The sequence below is a fragment of the Schistocerca nitens genome, chromosome 1 (assembly GCF_023898315.1).
Source record: "Schistocerca nitens isolate TAMUIC-IGC-003100 chromosome 1, iqSchNite1.1, whole genome shotgun sequence".
Lineage (NCBI taxonomy): Eukaryota > Metazoa > Arthropoda > Insecta > Orthoptera > Acrididae > Schistocerca > Schistocerca nitens.
The window spans coordinates 991,687,364-991,705,004 of record NC_064614.1 but is presented as its reverse complement, the minus strand read 5'-3'; the positions used below and the strand labels follow the sequence as shown (position 1 = coordinate 991,705,004).

Sequence of the window (17,641 nt, the reverse complement as noted above, 5' to 3'; positions counted from 1 at the left end):
TCTTGTACAGATCAGACGTTGTATTTGAAAGTTGCATGCCTGGTTGTTGTTGTTGTCTTCAGTGCTGAGACTGGTTTGATGCAGCTCTCCATGCTACTCTATCCTGTGCAAGCTTCTTCATCTCCCAGTACCTACTGCAACCTACGTCCTTCTGAATCTGCTTGGTTTATTCATCTCTTGGTCTCCCTCTATGATTTTTACCCTCCACGCTGCCCTCCAATACTAAATTGGTGATCCCTTGATGCCTCAGAACATGTCCTACCAACTGAGCCCTTCTTCTAGTCAAGTTATGCCACAAACTTCTCTTCTGCCCAATCTTATTCAATACTTCCTCATTAGTTATGTGATCTACCCATCTAATCTTCAGCATTCTTCTGTAGCACCTCATTTCAAAAGCTTCTATTCTCTTCTTGTCCAAACTATTTATCGTCCATGTTTCACTTCCATACATGGCTACACTCCATACAAATACTTTCAGAAACGACTTCCTGACACTTAAATCTATACTCGATGTTAACAAATTTCTCTTCTTCAGAAACGCTTTCCTTGCCATTTCCAGTCTACATTTTATATCTTCTCTACTTTGACCATCATCAGTTATTTTACCCCCCAAATAGCAAAACTCCTTTACTACTTTAAGTGTCTCATTTCCTAATCTAATTCCCTCAGCATCACCCGACTTAATTTGACTACATTCCATTATCCTCGTTTTGCTTTTGTTGATGTTCATCTTATATCCTCCTTTCAAGACACTATCCATTCCGTTCAACTGCTCTTCCAAGTCCTTTGCTGTCTCTGACGGAATTACAATATCATTGGCGAGCCTCAAAGTTTTTATTTCTTCTCCATGGAATTTAATACCTACTCCGAATTTTTCTTTTGTTTCCTTCACTGCTTGCTCAATATAGAGATTGAATAACATCGGGGAGAGGCTACAACCCTGTCTCACTCCCTTCCCAACCACTGCTTCCCGTTCATGTCCCTCGACTCTTATAACTGCCATCTGGTTTCTGTACAAATAGTAAATAGCTTTTCGCTCCCTGTATTTTACCCCTGCCACCTTCAGAATTTGAACGAGAGTATTCCAGTCAACATTGTCAAAAGCTTTCTCTAGTCTACAAATGCTAGAAACGTAGGTTTGCCTTTCCTTAATCTAGCTTCTAAGATACGTCGTAGGGTCAGTATTGCCTCACGTGTTCCGATATTTCTACTGAATCCAAACTGATCTTCACCGAGGTTGGCTTCTACTGGTTTTTCCATTCGTCTGTAAAGAATTCGCATTAGTATATTGCAGCCGTGACTTAATAAACTGATAGTTCGGTAATTTTCACACCTGTCAACACCTGCTTTCTTTGGGAGTGGAATTATTATATTCTTCTTGAAGTCTGAGTGTATTTCGCCTGTCTCGTACATCTTGCTCACCAGATGGTAGAGTTTTGTCGGGACTGGCTCTCCCAAGGCTGTCAGTAGTTCTAATGGAATGTTGTCTACTCCCGGGGCCTTGTTTCGACTCAGGTCTTTCAGTGCTCTGTCAAACTCTTCACGCAGTATCGGATCTCCCATTTCATCTTCATCTACATCCTCTTCCATTTCCATAATATTGTCCTCAAGTACATCGCCCTTGTATAGACCCTCTATATACTCCTTCCACCTTTCTGCTTTCCTTTCTTTGCGTAGAACTGGGTTTCCATCTGAGCTCTTGATATTCGTACAAGTGGCTCTCTTTTCTCCAAAGGTCTCTTTAATTTTCCTGTAGGCAGTATCTGTCTTACCCCTAGTGAGATAAGCCTCTATATCCACACATTTGTCCTCTAGCCATCCCTGCTTAGCCATTTTGCACTTCCTGTCGATCTCATTTTTGAGACGTTTGTGTTCCTTTTTGCCTGCTTCATTCACTGCATTTTTATATTTTCTCCTTTCATCAATTAAATTCAATATTTCTTCTGTTACCCAAGGATTTCTACTAGCTCTCAGTTTTGTACCCACAAGATCCTCTGCTGCCTTCACTACTTCATCCCTCAAAGCTACCCATTCTTCTTCTACTGTATTTCTTTCCCCCTTTCTTGTCAATTGTTCCCTTAGGCTCTCCCTGAAACTCTGTACGACCTCTGGTATAGTCAGTTTATCAAGGTCCCATCTCCTTAAACTACCACCTTTCTGTAGTTTCTTCAGTTTTAATATACAGTTCGTAACCAATAGATTGTGGTCAGAGTCCACATCCGCCCCTGGAAATGTCTTACAATTTAAAACCTGGTTCCTAAATCTCTGTCTTACCATTATATAATCTGTCTGATACCTTTTAGTATCTCCAGGCTTCTTCCATGTATACAACCTTCTTTTATGATTCTTGAACCAAGTGTTAGCTATGATTAAGTTGTGCTCTGTGCAAAATTCTACCAGGCAGCTTCCTCTTTCATTTCTTAGCCCCAATCCATATTCACCTACTACATTTCCTTCTCTCGCTTTTCCTACTGACGAATTCCAGTCACCCATGACTATCAAATTTTCGTCTCCCTTCACTATCTGAATAATTTCTTTTATTTCGCCAAACATTTCTTCAATTTCTTCGTCATCTGCAGAGCTAGTTGGCATATAAACTTGTACTACTGTGGTAGGGGTAGGCTTCGTATCTCTCTTGGCCACAATAATGCGTTCACCTTGCTGTTTGTAGTAGCTTACCCGCACTCCTATTTTTTTATTCATTATTAAACCTACTGCATTACCTCTACTTGATTTTGTATTTATAACTCTGTATTCACCTGACCAAAAGTCTTGTTCCTCCTGCCACCGAACTTCACTAATTCCCACTATATCTAACTTTAACCTATCCATTTCCCTTTTTAAATTTTCTAACCTACCTGCCTGATTAAGGGATCTGACATTCCACACTCCAATCTGTAGAATGCCAGTTTTCTTTCTTCTGATAACGACATCCTCTTGAGTAGTCCCCACCCAGAGATCCGAATGGGGGACTATTTTACCTCCGGAATATTTTACCCAAGAGGATGCCATCATCATTAACAATACAGTAAAGCTGCATGCCCACGGGAAAAATTACGGCTGTAGTTTCCCCTTGCTTTCAGCCGTTCGCAGTACCAGCACAGCAAGGCCGTTTTGGTTAGTGTTACAATGCCAGATCAGTCAATCATCCAGACTGTTGCCCCTGCAACTACTGAAAAGGCTGCTGCCCCTCTTCAGGAACCACACGTTTGTCTGGCCTCTCAACAGATAGCCCTCCATTGTGGTTGCACCTACGGTACGGCTATCTGTATCACTGAGGCACGCAAGCCTCCCCACCAACGGCAAGGTCCATGGTTCATGGGGGGGTGGGGTGGTATCTGCCTGGTATCGGCAGATAAATACAATTTGCAGTGCCTGTGTTATTCTGATGATGATGCACTGCGGTGATCACAGCTGTTACGAAACCTATCAGATGAATTCGCAGTTGCGAATAATGGCTACCATCTGCTGTAGAATGGAATGATGACAATGAAAATTTGTGCCGGACAGACTTGAACCAGGATTTCCTGCTTATCGTGAGCAGTCCCCTTACCATTTGGCTTCCCGTACACAACTCACAGCCAGACCCAAACCTCCATATGTTGTCAACCATCCGTTTACAATCTGTACTCGCACATCCATTATTTGTATTCCCATACATTTGAAATACTACATCTGATCTGTATGGAAGTACACATAATTGGGTACAAGTACAGATCATAGACGCATGGTTGACAACACATGGAAGTTTGGGTCTGGCCGTGAGTCATGCATGGATAGCTAAATGGTAAGGCAACTGCTCGTGACAAGCAGGAAATCTTCGTTTGAGTCCCGGTCCGGCAGAAATCTTCATCGTTGTCATTCCATTCTACAGCTGATGGTAGCCCCGCAATTGCAAATTCATCTGATATGTTTCGTAATGGCTGTTTTCGCTGCAGCGCATCATCATCAGAGTAACACAGGCATTGCAAATTGTATTTACTGCCGATACTGGGCATGAAACAGCTTCAAAATACAGCATCTGATCTGTACAGGAATGTACGAGGTGTGGCTAGAAAAAAACCGGACTAGTACTGGTGAAACAATAAAACGAATGCAATAAGGCTGAAAGTCGCGTGGCCTGTCACGTGACTCTCGCTCCGCCTACTGCTCGAGTTTCATCTGCCTCCTGCACTCAGTCTGCCCGTGGCGTCTGTTTTAAGTAGTTGACGTTTTGTCTGTGCGTCGGAAAATGTTGAGTGTACAGAAAGAACAGCGTGTTAACATCAAATTTTGTTTCAAACTAGGAAAATCTGCAAGTGAAACGTTTGTAATGTTACAACAAGTGTACGGCGATGATTGTTTATCGCGAACACAAGTGTTTGAGTGGTTTAAACGATTTAAAGATGGCCGCGAAGACACCAGTGATAACACTCGCACTGGCAGACCATTGTCAGCAAAAACTGATGCAAACATTGAAAAAATCGGTAAACTTGTTCGACAAGATCGCCGTTTAACAATCAGAGCAGTGTCTGAGTTAACAGGAGTTGACAAGGAAGGTGTCGAACAAGTTTACCGATTTTTTCAATGTTTGCATCAGTTTTTGCTGACAATGGTCTGCCAGTGCGAGTGTCATCATTGGTGTCTTCGCGGCCATCTTTAAATCGTTTAAACCACTCAAACACTTGTGTTCGCGATGAACAATCATCGCCGTACACTTTTTGTAACATTACAAACGTTTCACTTGCAGATTTTCCTAGTTTGAAACAAAATTTGATGTTAACACGCTGTTCTTTCTGTACACTCAACATTTTCCGATGCACAGACAAAACGTCAACTACTTAAAACAGACGCCACGGGCAGACTGAGTGCAGGAGGCAGATGAAACTCGAGCAGTAGGCGGAGCGAGAGTCACGTGACAGGCCACGCAACTTTCAGCCTTATTGCATTCGTTTTATTGTTTCACCAGTACTAGTCCAGTTTTTTTCTAGCCACACCTCGTACGTAATGGATGTGCGAGTACAGATGGTAGACGCATGGTTGATGACCTATGGAAGTTTAGGCCTGGTCATGAGTTGTGCATGGCTAGCCAAATGATAAGGCAACCGCTCACAATAAGTGGGAAATCTGGGTTTGAGTCCCGGTCTGGCACAAATTTTCATTGTCATCATTCCATTCTACAGCTGATGGTAGCCATTATTCGCAATTTTGAATTCCTCTGATATATTTTAATGTTTGGCCAAATGGTCTTCCTCTGAAATAGGGAAAACACACACACAAAATTGTTATTAACTGTCTATTTAAAACCTGTCCTGGTGTAGGTGGTTAATGGTTAATAAATAACTGAATTGAACTGATGTTTTGTAATAACTACTTCCAGGTTTTTTTGTGGTTTGCGCCGGTGTTTAAAAGTTATTACTTAGTGACTTCTTCACAAATACAAATTAACAAACTGCATGTAAACTCCAGAGGATTTACATCGTTATACCATTCTTGCTTCTGAAAATCTGAGGTGATCAATGGGATAGCTTAAGCACCACATATATTAACAGTATATTAGGCTACAAAATATGAAAGACTACATTTTTAGTAAATGAAATGTATTGATCTGTTCTGTCCAGGACCTCCACCAGATGCGTGTCAGGCTTATGTCCAAGAGAGCAGTGTGGCCAGTATCCTGGCAATGTATTACACATTGCATACAGCTCGACAAAAGGACCGTGTTGGCTTGATGAGAGTGCTGGGAACACTTGCTAATTGCAAAAATGACAGAGCATTTGAAGATCCATTCCTGCATTCTTTGGTATTAAATGCTTACGGTGTTATCAGAAATCCAAGTTGTTTCTGCAGTATTAAGAAAAATCATTACATTTGACTTTCTGTTGTTTTAAGCTGTTTATACTAAGAGAAGACTGTTTACTTAAACTTGTCAAGGTATATATTATATATTAAACAATGGAAAATCCAGGATGGAATGTAACAATACGAGAGAAGGAAAGTTGCTACTCACCATATAGCAGAGGTGCTGAGTCGCGATAGGCATAATAAAAAGATTGACACAATCATAGCTTTCGGCCATTAAGGCCTTTGTCAGCAGTACACACACACACACACACACACACACACACACACACACACACACACGCTCGCTCGCTCGCTCGCTCACGCAAGCGCAACTTGCACACACATCAGCAGTCTCAGAGAACTGTACAGCAGATGTGTGCGCAAGTTGCGCTTGCGTGAGTGTGTGTGTGCCCGCATGTGTGTCTACTGCTGACAAAGGCCTTAATGGCCAAAAGCTATGATTGTGTGAATCTTTTTATTGTGCCTATCGTGACTCAGCACCTCTGCTATATGGAGAGTAGCAACTTTCCTTCTCTCGTGTTGTTATATATTATGTATTCTTCTTTACTGTTCATGAGAAGTGTGAGCTACTACTGTCATGCAGCATGGAAACAAGAAAATGTGGGATGTATATATGCAGACTGATGCAATGAATGAGAATTTGTAACAAGGCTGAGATTTGAAACAGGAGCTCCTGCTTGCTAGGCAGATGTGCTGACCACAAAGCCATCGTGGCTCAGTGGCTTTGCACAACTGCACTGACTGCGCTAGTACGCTTCCCTCCTCAATCCAAATTCCTGTTCACACTTCAGCTCTTTTGATATTCCCCCCCTAAACTCAAACACAATTGTAGAGACTCCGCAATGCCACTGTGCCAGGATGCATAGTGGCCAGTCTGTATGCAAACATAATAGATGTTTGAGACTTGAAAATGTCTCTGGAACCAAATAGTTTTATTTGAAGAAAATATGTGCTAATTTTTATGAAATACAATTTATTCTGTTATTTCATTACTTGATCTGTAAGGGACCGGTAGGCAATATGCATTGCAACAAGAAGACTGCTTCATTTTATCTCGTGATGTGCTAATAAAATACTTGCTGGTAATCCAAATATGTAGTTCATGTTTCAACACAAAAGCTGTTGAGTGGAACTTCACATTCTGACAAAATTTGCTTTATATTTGTGATGTACAGTACAAAAAAAAAAAAAAAAAAAAAAAAAAAAAAAAAAAAAAAAAGCTTCTGACGTCAGATAAAGCTATGGCTGGGCAAAATGAGTGTTTATCGTATGTGTATTTATACCTGTTTGAGCCAGCAGTCACATAGTACATTGTAACGTAAATTTACAATTGTAATCCCCACTGATCATGTAATAAGTGACATTATTTTGCTGTAACTTAGTTCCACTCTCACTCACCATCCATGAGAAGATAGAAGATATAATACGTTATATGTTTGCTACACATCATCTTCCCCATTCATAGTATTTTGATCACATCTGCTTCCTTCAGTTATCACTGTTGCTACCACAACAGTGAGTGAAACTGAGTGCAGTGGCACAGTGGTTAAGACTCTGGAGTCACATTTCGAGAGGATGAAAGTTTGAATGCCAATCTGGTCATCCCAATTTTAAGTTTTCAATGTGTTACCCAAACTGATTTAGATAAAAACTGGGATGGTTCATTTGACAAAGACAAAGCCACATTACTTTCACATCCGTTACCTCTTTGAGATTATGCTCCATCTCTAATGAACTCTTGTCAGTTGAACTATATTAAGGATTATTAGTACATGGAAAACAGAGATGATATACAAGGGAGTATGCTGGGAATGAGTTGACAGAGGTGGCCAAGCACCACACTTTGACCTCTGTGGCGCAATGGGGGCATTGGCAGGTTTTGCAACAGATTGCTGTACTGCACAGAGTCTAACTCTTAACTGATGGCAGGAGAGCAATGATGGGCTGCTCGGTGAGATGGCAACTAGGGCCTGGGCGGGCATGCAATTGAGCCTTGTTTGCAGTTATAGTGATGGTGGGGGCATATTTACGGTGAAGGCTCCAAAACTGCAGCTGATGCAGATTGGGTGCAGTTTCATTGCCCAGCTGGCCGAACCATGATGAGCTGGTTGGGAATGTTTAAATTCTGCTCTCCCAGGGTGGCTGTTGTAATTGGCAGTAGACTGTACTGTACTGTAATAACTTCCTGGAGGCTGCTCTGGACATTAGAATGTGGAAGTCTGATGACATGGAGGCATCTGCTTCTGCTGATCTCACAGTTCACTGACCAATGCCAACTGGCTGTGGCTGTAGCCTAAGTACAGTTCTGGTCTCTGTCTTCTGCTCCAAGTTCTGCTTTCATTTTATTCCTTTACCATAATACCACCAAATGCAGCAGGCATCCCATTCCATAAAATCCTTCCAACTTTACCTGTGTGATATACCTATTGACAGAGGATCAGATTAGACACTGTGTTTAATGGTGTAAGAAACTGCTCAAAACCAAGGCAGTGTATCTTATGATGATGTGAATGTCATTTTACAGATGCTGATTAAAATACTTATTGCATCCTATTATTTCACTTCAGCATGCATCCATCAAACATTTATTGTGCTAGCCCAGATTATTAGAGCAACTGGCCTCTGATTTTTGAAGGGAAAGTTGACATTTGAACATTCTAATCTCTGGGCCTTGTTTGAATTTCAGTTTATTGGTGTATTTCCCATATCACTAAACATGCATACCTCATATTCCTTCCTCTCTTTTCCCTTGTACAGATTCTCATATTATTAATACACTCATCCCACGACTGTAGAGAGAAGGGTACAGACTTTTGATTAACGCACTTCCGTTTTGGTGTTTTATTGAAAGATGTCACTGATGATGATTCAGGAGTGATCACATGTGTCCCCTCTTACTCACACAAATAATGTTCTCCTTCTCATGACTTTAAATGATGTGTTACAAAGGACAATATAATGACTAGAGAAGGCTGAGAGATGTGATTTTGATACATAGTATTAGTCACTATGTTCTTCTTCATGTGCCGTCTCCTTTAAGAAGGTTGGCTGTCATCATGGCAATTTCTGATCTTGATTTGGCCGATCTAAGGAGTTCTGACGTTGAACAGTTGTACCAATTTTTTAGATTGTCAATCCAGGATGTCCGTCTTCTACCCCTCGTTCTCTTCCCACAAATTTTCCCTTCTAGTATTATTCGCAATATTTTGTACTTTACTCCCCTAATAACATGGCCTAAATATTGTAGCTTCCTTACTTTAATAGTTTTAATTAATTCTTTTTCCTTTCCCATTCTTCTTAGGACATCTTGATTAGTAATCCTCGACACCCAACTAATTCTAAGTATTCTTCTATATGCCCACAGTTCAAAAGCTTCTAAACTGTTCATGTCACTATGTTAATATATTAATATTATACTGATTATGTAATTGTGTGATTCTTGTTAGCACTATCAATATATGCTTTTAGGTATCTCTGCTTATTCAGCTGGGAGATGAATTTTCAGCAGAAGACTTTTGCACAGTCATCTTTGATGAATTTTTCTTTGCGGGGTTGTCACGAGATAATGTGCCAAAACACCTTTTGAAATTGTTATGGTATATTTATCCAAAACTCCCAGCAAACCGGCTCCAGACTCTTGTCAAAGCTTTGCAGCCAACAAGCCAGGTAAGAAATAAAGATAGCAGTACACACACACACACACACACACACACACACCACATTGATCCTCTGTTCTCCACTTTTGCAAATGAATAATGTTTCAGGATTAATTGCGAGTGAATTGATTATATGTGACATTTTAATTATTCTTGTGTTTTTTCTTACCTTAAATTCTGTCAAAATGACTGGACTCCCCTCTTAAAATACTGTGAACACACTTTTATAGCCTCTAAACTCCAGTGTTCTTGGCAGGATTTAGAATACTGTACCTGTTCCACTATCTGCCAACCTTTAGAGTCAAGCAGTACTTCATTGAAGTGGCAGTTACATTGCTGTTGTTAGACCTCTCTATTTTTAGTTTTGTATATTTGTGCAAACTGATAATTATACTGTGTAATATACACCATTATGTACATTTGTCAGATAAAGTGATTACAAGTGTATGTGACACTTTTAAACATTCATCAATTTTGTAAACTTTGTAGCTGCTTTGCACAAAATATTTGATTACATTTCTCTTGTAGCCAAAATACACAGTCAAACTGTAAAATTTTATCCAGGCCCCTCCTTGAAAGCAACAAATAAAAAATTGTGTGTACATGCCATATTTGCTATTCATGTTTCTTTTTTCATTGTGGTATTGTAGAATGACAGAGAACAGTTTTGTTTCCTATATGAACCTGGAGTTTATCTTACAATTACCCTGATATTAGATTTATGTTTAAAATAGAAATCTTGGAAAATCTGTGGGAAGTATGTCAAAAATCACTGTGACACAGTCACTAATTGTAAGCACTTTACCAAACTGATTATTAAGCAATTTAATGCAGAAATTGAACATTCTTATTAACTTTGGGTTTTGGCCGTTTGTTGGACATTTGATAATGAGTGTTTGTCACCCAAAACTGGTTGTCAGTAAATTTTAATATTGAAGTGAGACTATAATGCATTCTGAACACTTGTTGTTGCTCCATGCCACTACAGCAAGTATCATCAAGTTTGAAAGTCAGTCCATTATTCAAACTTAGTGGACTGATCACAGCATTCCTACCTTCAGTTTGTAATTTTTGTTTACACCTATGGATATAATTTCAGATTGGTAAAAGAAAAAAATAAAGTTATGTAATTAATTTTTTGTGTGTTTGCAAGTACGTGTGTGCAGTCTTGGAACACACTGAAATACCTGGGCCAAAGGACCGCAGCACAAGCAATTGGTAAAGTGGAGTACTGTGCAGTAATTCATTTCTGCTGGTACTGCTGAAAACCAATTACTGCATTATACTCAGTTTTATCAGTGGGCTATGCCATTTTGGTTTGGCTCTCTAGTGGTGTGCTTCAGTACTGTGGCATGAGGATTTCATTGTGTACAAAGACTTCAAAACAACATACCTCAAAACAAACAAAAAAATTAATTACCTATTATCTGGTGAAATGAAATGGTTACTTGGCTAGGATGGTGGCACTGTTCTGTTTGCTACTGATAATCAGGGAAGAGAGGTAGTAAGAGCATACACTGAAGCACTCTTGGAAGTGGGGCACTGTCACATGCTACATGTCTGAAGTGAGGATGTGGCCAGCATTTTGTCAAAGAGAACCTTAAAAAAGATTATTTTATTATGAAACACATATGTTTATTTTTTAATTTTATGTGCATAATTTGCTTTCACAAGGCCTTCATGCCTTTTGGTTTATAAAAAATTACACAAGAACAGCATGACTTAAGATAGTATAACACATTTCCTCAATTATATAAAAAAGAATATATAAAAGAAATACCCAAATGCACAATTAAATAGTTCTTTATTTGGCATTATGATACCTTCACTCTATTGCCAAATGAATTAAAATTCGAATATAATGCATTGCCCCTTTGCTAATGAAACAGCTTAGTCTTCTAATATAAGGTGCACTGTCACAGAGCAGAAGAATCTTAATGTTTGCATGAATAACTTATTAAGTTAAAGGGGTTCAAATCTCTTTTGGCAATGGCTATCTTTCTCCTATTACAATCTTTTATTTAAATTCGTAACTGATCCGAAAACAAGTCAGAATTCCTTTAGAACTTCTAAGCATCCCAGGTTCCCCAATTCAGTCTGAAATTTTATTGAAGTATCTTTCGTTTCATTAACTTCCTTAAGTGATCAAGAATTTTTTAAAATTATTTCAACAGTCAGTTGTGGTCTCTTAACACTGATTCATGCTTTGATTCCACCTTGACTTTCCTTATGCAACCTCATAAACTGGTTTGTATTTCTTCATGATAATATGGTTATACCGTCTTTGGTGGTAATAAACTCCTCTGCAATATATATCACATGTTAAAGTTTATTTACAAATACATTAGAAATGTGACAGTTGGACCCACTATCCCAAGGACATTACGAATAAGATATTTCACAGTAGAACATCGTTCTTGTAGTAAAAAAACTTGAGCCATCTTTATGCACAGTACATAGTACGAAATGTTGTTCGCTAACTGCCTTCCAATATAAATATGACTTTAGAGCTGGGAGTCTCCAAAGACATGTTTAGCTTCCCTTCAGTTCATCTTCAACGGAACTGAAATCTGTCAGGAAATAAAGGTATCCAGAAGGAACTGCATGTGGCCTTTAGTAAGGGACCACTTCAGCGTTTGCCTAAATAAAAAACGGAAACCATAGGGAATAAACAACGAAAAAAATTGTCACAAACCACAGAAAACAATTTCCAAGGCGACTGGATTCAAGACACTTTGCCTGCCGAATCCAGAAATTGCTAGCTAAATGCCTCAAAGCACCGAGCTGCCCCAGTTGGTGAAGAATTTGGAAAAAACTGGTTGCTGTGCAGTGTTTTAAAATAAAATACATCACAATAAAAGATAGACTTCTGATAGTGCATGGATGCTTGCATATTTTAAGATTAAACTGTGCAGAGAATTCCTGACTTCATTTATTATATGTTATTACAAGAACATAAATATATTTTGGACATTAGGGAGGGAGGGGGGGGGGGGGGGGACAGGAGAGGGCTGCAGGCCACAGCTGGCTCTGACGAATTCAAGCACCTTCCAAAAAAAAATCTTTCAGAAACAAACTATAGAATGTGCTGTCATCACATACTCCTCACCAACATTTTGTATCGGAACTAGTTTCTTAATGGAGTACTGCCCGGGTGACTAGAGTAGGTGATATTTTGTCATTTGGGCTACTAATGATAGAGTTTTGAGCAAATTTTTTAAAGAAATGCAACCACCACCACTGATTTTAACTGTATGTTATTTGTAATGATATTTGCCGCCCCACTGACATGTGAAATACTCAAATTTCCAACACCATAGTTCTATCAGTCTATAAATAGTGACTCCAGTGCTAACATTAAACTACTACAGATAGGTAATTAGGGTATTGTAGCAGTATGTACATATTGTGAACCTATCATATTGGTAATGGAAGAATCATAATTGGTTTTCCTATTCTTTCTTGTTACAACCTTATCTATAATTGGAAACTATTGGTTCTGCACAATAACAAAAAACAGCAGCACTTACATTAGATTCAGCTGCAAGTAAGAACTGAACTGATTAACAAAACAACAAATGAGCTCAAATAAGGCCAACAATGTACATTAGTTGATCTTGAATAAAGTCTGGATGGGCAATAGCCAGTAATGTTATTGATATTTCAACAGTTGAAATCTGTTGACAGCTTTGTTGACTATTGATAGTTTGTATCCCTTTTTCATCGTATGCCTGAAACTCAAAAGTCTCTTTCAGTTGCATTATGTGGCAAGTAACTGACGTATAATTTCAGTTAGGTGATACAGAGGGTCCAGACCCATGGACTCACCACCACCACCTTTGGCTATGCCCTTGAATGGAGGGACAAGAATGTAAAAGAGGACACTTGGCTGCTCATGACACTTCACTGACTGTATCTTTAAAATACATTGCCCAGTAAAGTCTCTGTTTTCCACCGGCACTATCTGTTGATACATTGTCTGCTGTTTCAGTTGTGGGTGATGATGCTGAAACACTGAATCCATGCCAACTGGTTTTATTATTTCAAAATAATTTTCGTTGACTATGTTCCACAGCTTTGACAAATCATAAAAATGACATAGTGTAACACCTGAATCTACTGTATAATTTATTTATAATTGTATGACTGGTTTTAATTAAAGACCATATTTCATTGCAAATTTATGTTAGTAGCGGGTGTTATATATACCATAAAACAAATGTCAGAATATAATATTTAGAAATATTATTTTGTTATTTAAAGGCTAATTGTGTGATTGGAACTCCATGCCTTCTACCTCTGCATAACAAAATAGTATTTATAAATATTATGTTTTGACATTTGTTTTGTGATATATGTATATAACATGTGCTAGTAACATAAATTTGTACTTGAAAATGATTTCTGACTGAAACCAGTTGTACAATTACAAATAAATTATATAGCAGCTTCACACTGCTTAAGAAAGTGCTAAATGCACTGTGTACTGCATTGAGTAGGACAATAGTTCGAAGGTAATGATTGATTGTATCAGCAAAACATCCACCCTGTCATAAAGCAGTCTCTGAGGGCCATAACAATCTGGAAATGGACTGACCTGGCCAGAGTCCCCCAATGGAACAACTTTGGGATAAGAACATCAGCTTCACTTCAGACCCCAGCATCCCAACATCATTACCTTCTCTGGTTTTGGCTCTTGAGGAAGAATGGGCTGCCATTCCTTAACAGACATCTGACAAACTGTCATCAGTGACATTCAAGATATTACAGAAACAAAGGGTGGCCACACCCACGATTAATGGCCACTAATATGTGTCTGGATGCTTTTGATCAGGTAGTATATATGTGAGGTAGTGTAGAGTAGGAAAGTGAAGGGCAGAGTATGGGGCTGTCTTATAGGTAGCAGTGATTGAGGCTAGATGGGCCTTATTGCTTATGAAAAACCAAAACAAGTGTATTTTATGAATTTTGTGATTGTTTGATGCTCAGCTTTTTTTGGAAAACATCATCGTTATTTTAGCTGCTTACCACAGTAAATATCCTCTCAGTCCACAGAAAAACAAAAATATTAACATTCTTCATTGTCTTTCCTTGTCATTTTGGTTTCTTCTGCTCTTCTCTGTATTATTATTTTAATAATGAAGAAATGTATACTAAATTCAGATGTAGTGTTAATGTAAATCATATTTTTCCTTTCTTACAGCACAACGAAACAGTGCATCAACTGTATGAATCTCTCCAAAAGAAAATTGGCAGCCAGCAGGAACCACCACCACTTCCTGTGAACATGGACCCATTTGATTCACCATTGATGAATGTTCCTACACCAGCACCATTATAGACTGTTAAGCCTGCCAATAGTTAATGTAAATACATGCTATTGTCAGTCTTTTGTTATTTTTTGTGATACAAATAAAGCATATAAGTTAATGTGTGCTGAATTTTTTTCTGGTAGGGTGGAGATGGAGAGGGGTAGAGAGAAAGACGATGTCCTCTTCACTTTGTGACGTTTGCCTCCTTTATTTCATCATTGATAGCCGTCAGTGTTGACATACTGCATTGTTATACTGGCTGAAAAATAGGGGGTGGAAGTTCAACAATGACTACTGTAAATGATGTAGCCGACAGTTGCACAGTTCTTTACTTTCACTGTTCATAACCCCCAATATAACACAATTATATGGCCAGTTCACTGTTGGTAAATGTTGAAAAGCCTCATTAACAGGTTGCAGGCAACATCAGCATACTGCTACAATAGTTTGCTGTTGAATATCTGTAAGCAGTAAAAGCCTGACCCCCATAGTTTACAGTTCTTGCAGAATAATATGGTATGTGTGACACTATTTTTCAAATAAATTAAACAAACATTGTCATTGATTGTTCTAATACACGGCCTATTTGTGTTATACTTATTCCACTGTTAAGTTGATGCATTGTTATTAATCTAACCAATAACTATTAACTGTCTGAAAATCGGCTGTGGACTGACTATCTTGGGACTAAAAATTGATCCTTTATATATCCTCACAATGTTAGGCACTGAAAGTATACATTGTTTGATTAGATTAGATTAGATTAGATTAATACTAGTTCCATGGATCATGAATACGATATTTCGTAATGATGTGGAACGAGTCGAATTTTCCAATACATGACATAATTAGGTTAATTTAACAACATACTTAAGTTAATATAACAACTTTATTTTATTGTGTTTTTTGTTTTTCTTTATTTTTTATTTTTATTTTTTAATTTTTTATTTTTTTATATTTTTTTGTTTTTTTTTTTCTTAATTTATATCTAAAAATTCCTCTATGGAGTAGAAGGAGTTGTCATTGATGTTTAAGTTACAGATATTACAATTAAAACATAACTCATTCAATTAAATGAATACATCAAAAAATTCCTCCTTTTTAAGAGTTCCATCTACCACAAAGATTAGGCCGCATCATTTGTTTAAATAATGAAATTAACAGATATAGTTATACAAACAATACTTCTGACACACCTGGTAATTATTTTTGAATTAATTAAGGGCTGGCTTTGCTGATATGGTTTCGAATAAAGCCACATAAATACTTTAAGAATCCTAGCAGTTCTTCTTTCAAATGTTTATAATTAGTACAGAATTTATATTTGTTTATAAGTCAACAATAGAATCTAAGTTACAGAACAATTACTGATTTCACCCTATAATGATCTGTAGTAACAGATATTAACTAGTAATGGTCAAAATAAATTAGGAAATTAATTAGATACACAAAACTAAACACAAAATTAGACCTGGTGCTATATTCCTTAAGACTGAGGGCCAGCCTTCCTCTTTTATGGAAATGCAGGTTATACTCATGCACGTTAATTGTTATTAGGCAAAAATGAAAATAAAATGAATTTAAGGAGGCAGATGGCAAAACAAGAGAGGAAGTAAAGAGATCCCAGCTTGCTTCATCACAACTTTTTCTTCAAGCTTCAGCACTTGCCTAGTCATGCCCATGTCCATCATTGGGAGAAATTGGAAGCCAACATGCAAATAGTTTAATTCCTTTAGCACAGTCATCACTTCTTTGTTGAACCTTGTAACTTTTAAAGTATTGCACAGAGGCCAACACAATAATTTCCACCACCATATAAAATGAATTAAGCAGTCATAGCTCTGCATGTCAGGCACAAAATAATATACACCATCTGTCTAAAAAGATCCGAGACTGATTTTATTCTTTTTGTAGAAATGAAGTCAGTACAGTAACTATTGTGGCAGCTTGAATTATCAACTGTAAGGAACACATGTACATTCAGCTAGTCAGTTGTGAGTATGATGTGTGGGCATTGCGTCTCATGTCACAAATTGCAATGGAGTAACATGTCTAAATAAACTGTTCAGTACATTGTCTAGAATGTTTTGAAGAAGAGAAAAGTCTGTGCAGTTTTCCCTGTATACCTTGACTCCCGAACAAAGACTAAGGTGCTTGCACACCTGCCATGACTTGACTGAAATGCAAAATGTAGACAGTTTTATTCAGGGAAAAAATTAGTAGAAGTCACAAGACTATGAACTTACTGCAAAAATTCACATGAAGGATCAACATTTTGGTTACATAACAGACATTCGCGACAATGTGACATCCAAGTTGAACAAAATCTTAAAGAAGGACTTTTCTGACAGTTTTATAAGGGCATACTGACATTCTGTGTTTTTTACTCAAATGACCGGGAGAAATATGTAGAACACATGAGGTATTAAGACCACCATATTAACTTTCCACTTTTTTTTTTTTTTTTTTACTGATCCAGTCTCAAAAATGGCCCAGTCACCTCTATTGTGTTCTGCCCACTTGTCTAATATATGGTGGCTAGGAAGCTGTTTTCTCGGATTGCTGGACAACAATTCAAGCAAATCGTATTGATGGACTTTATTACAGTAAGTTAAATTGACAATACTTAACTTTGCATATTCACAAACGTGTGTCACAAGCAAATGGCGACATGCAAAGAATCGATGTCCTTCAGTATATACGAGTACAATTTCATTGCAAGCAAAACAATACAGTTCGTAAGTCAGTGCTGTAGCATTTGTATGACAGCTCGTCTTCCATTCCGGCTGCAGCTAGTTGGTGTGATGCTTATATTCTCATGGTGTAGAG

At 38.1% G+C, this 17,641-nt stretch overlaps 1 protein-coding gene across 1 annotated transcript in view; it reads left to right on the top strand.

The window, feature by feature from the left end:
* Window positions 1-14,930, top strand: part of LOC126195217 (negative elongation factor B) — a 121,107-nt gene extending 106,177 nt beyond the window's left edge. Inside the window, exons 10-12 of the mRNA XM_049933740.1 lie at window positions 5,601-5,782; window positions 9,313-9,510; window positions 14,704-14,930. Of these exons, the coding sequence (XP_049789697.1) occupies window positions 5,601-5,782; window positions 9,313-9,510; window positions 14,704-14,841 (518 nt within the window). The 3' untranslated portion in view covers window positions 14,842-14,930. The remainder of the gene's footprint in view (window positions 1-5,600; window positions 5,783-9,312; window positions 9,511-14,703) is intronic.
* The last annotated feature ends 2,711 nt before the right edge of the window (window positions 14,931-17,641 follow it).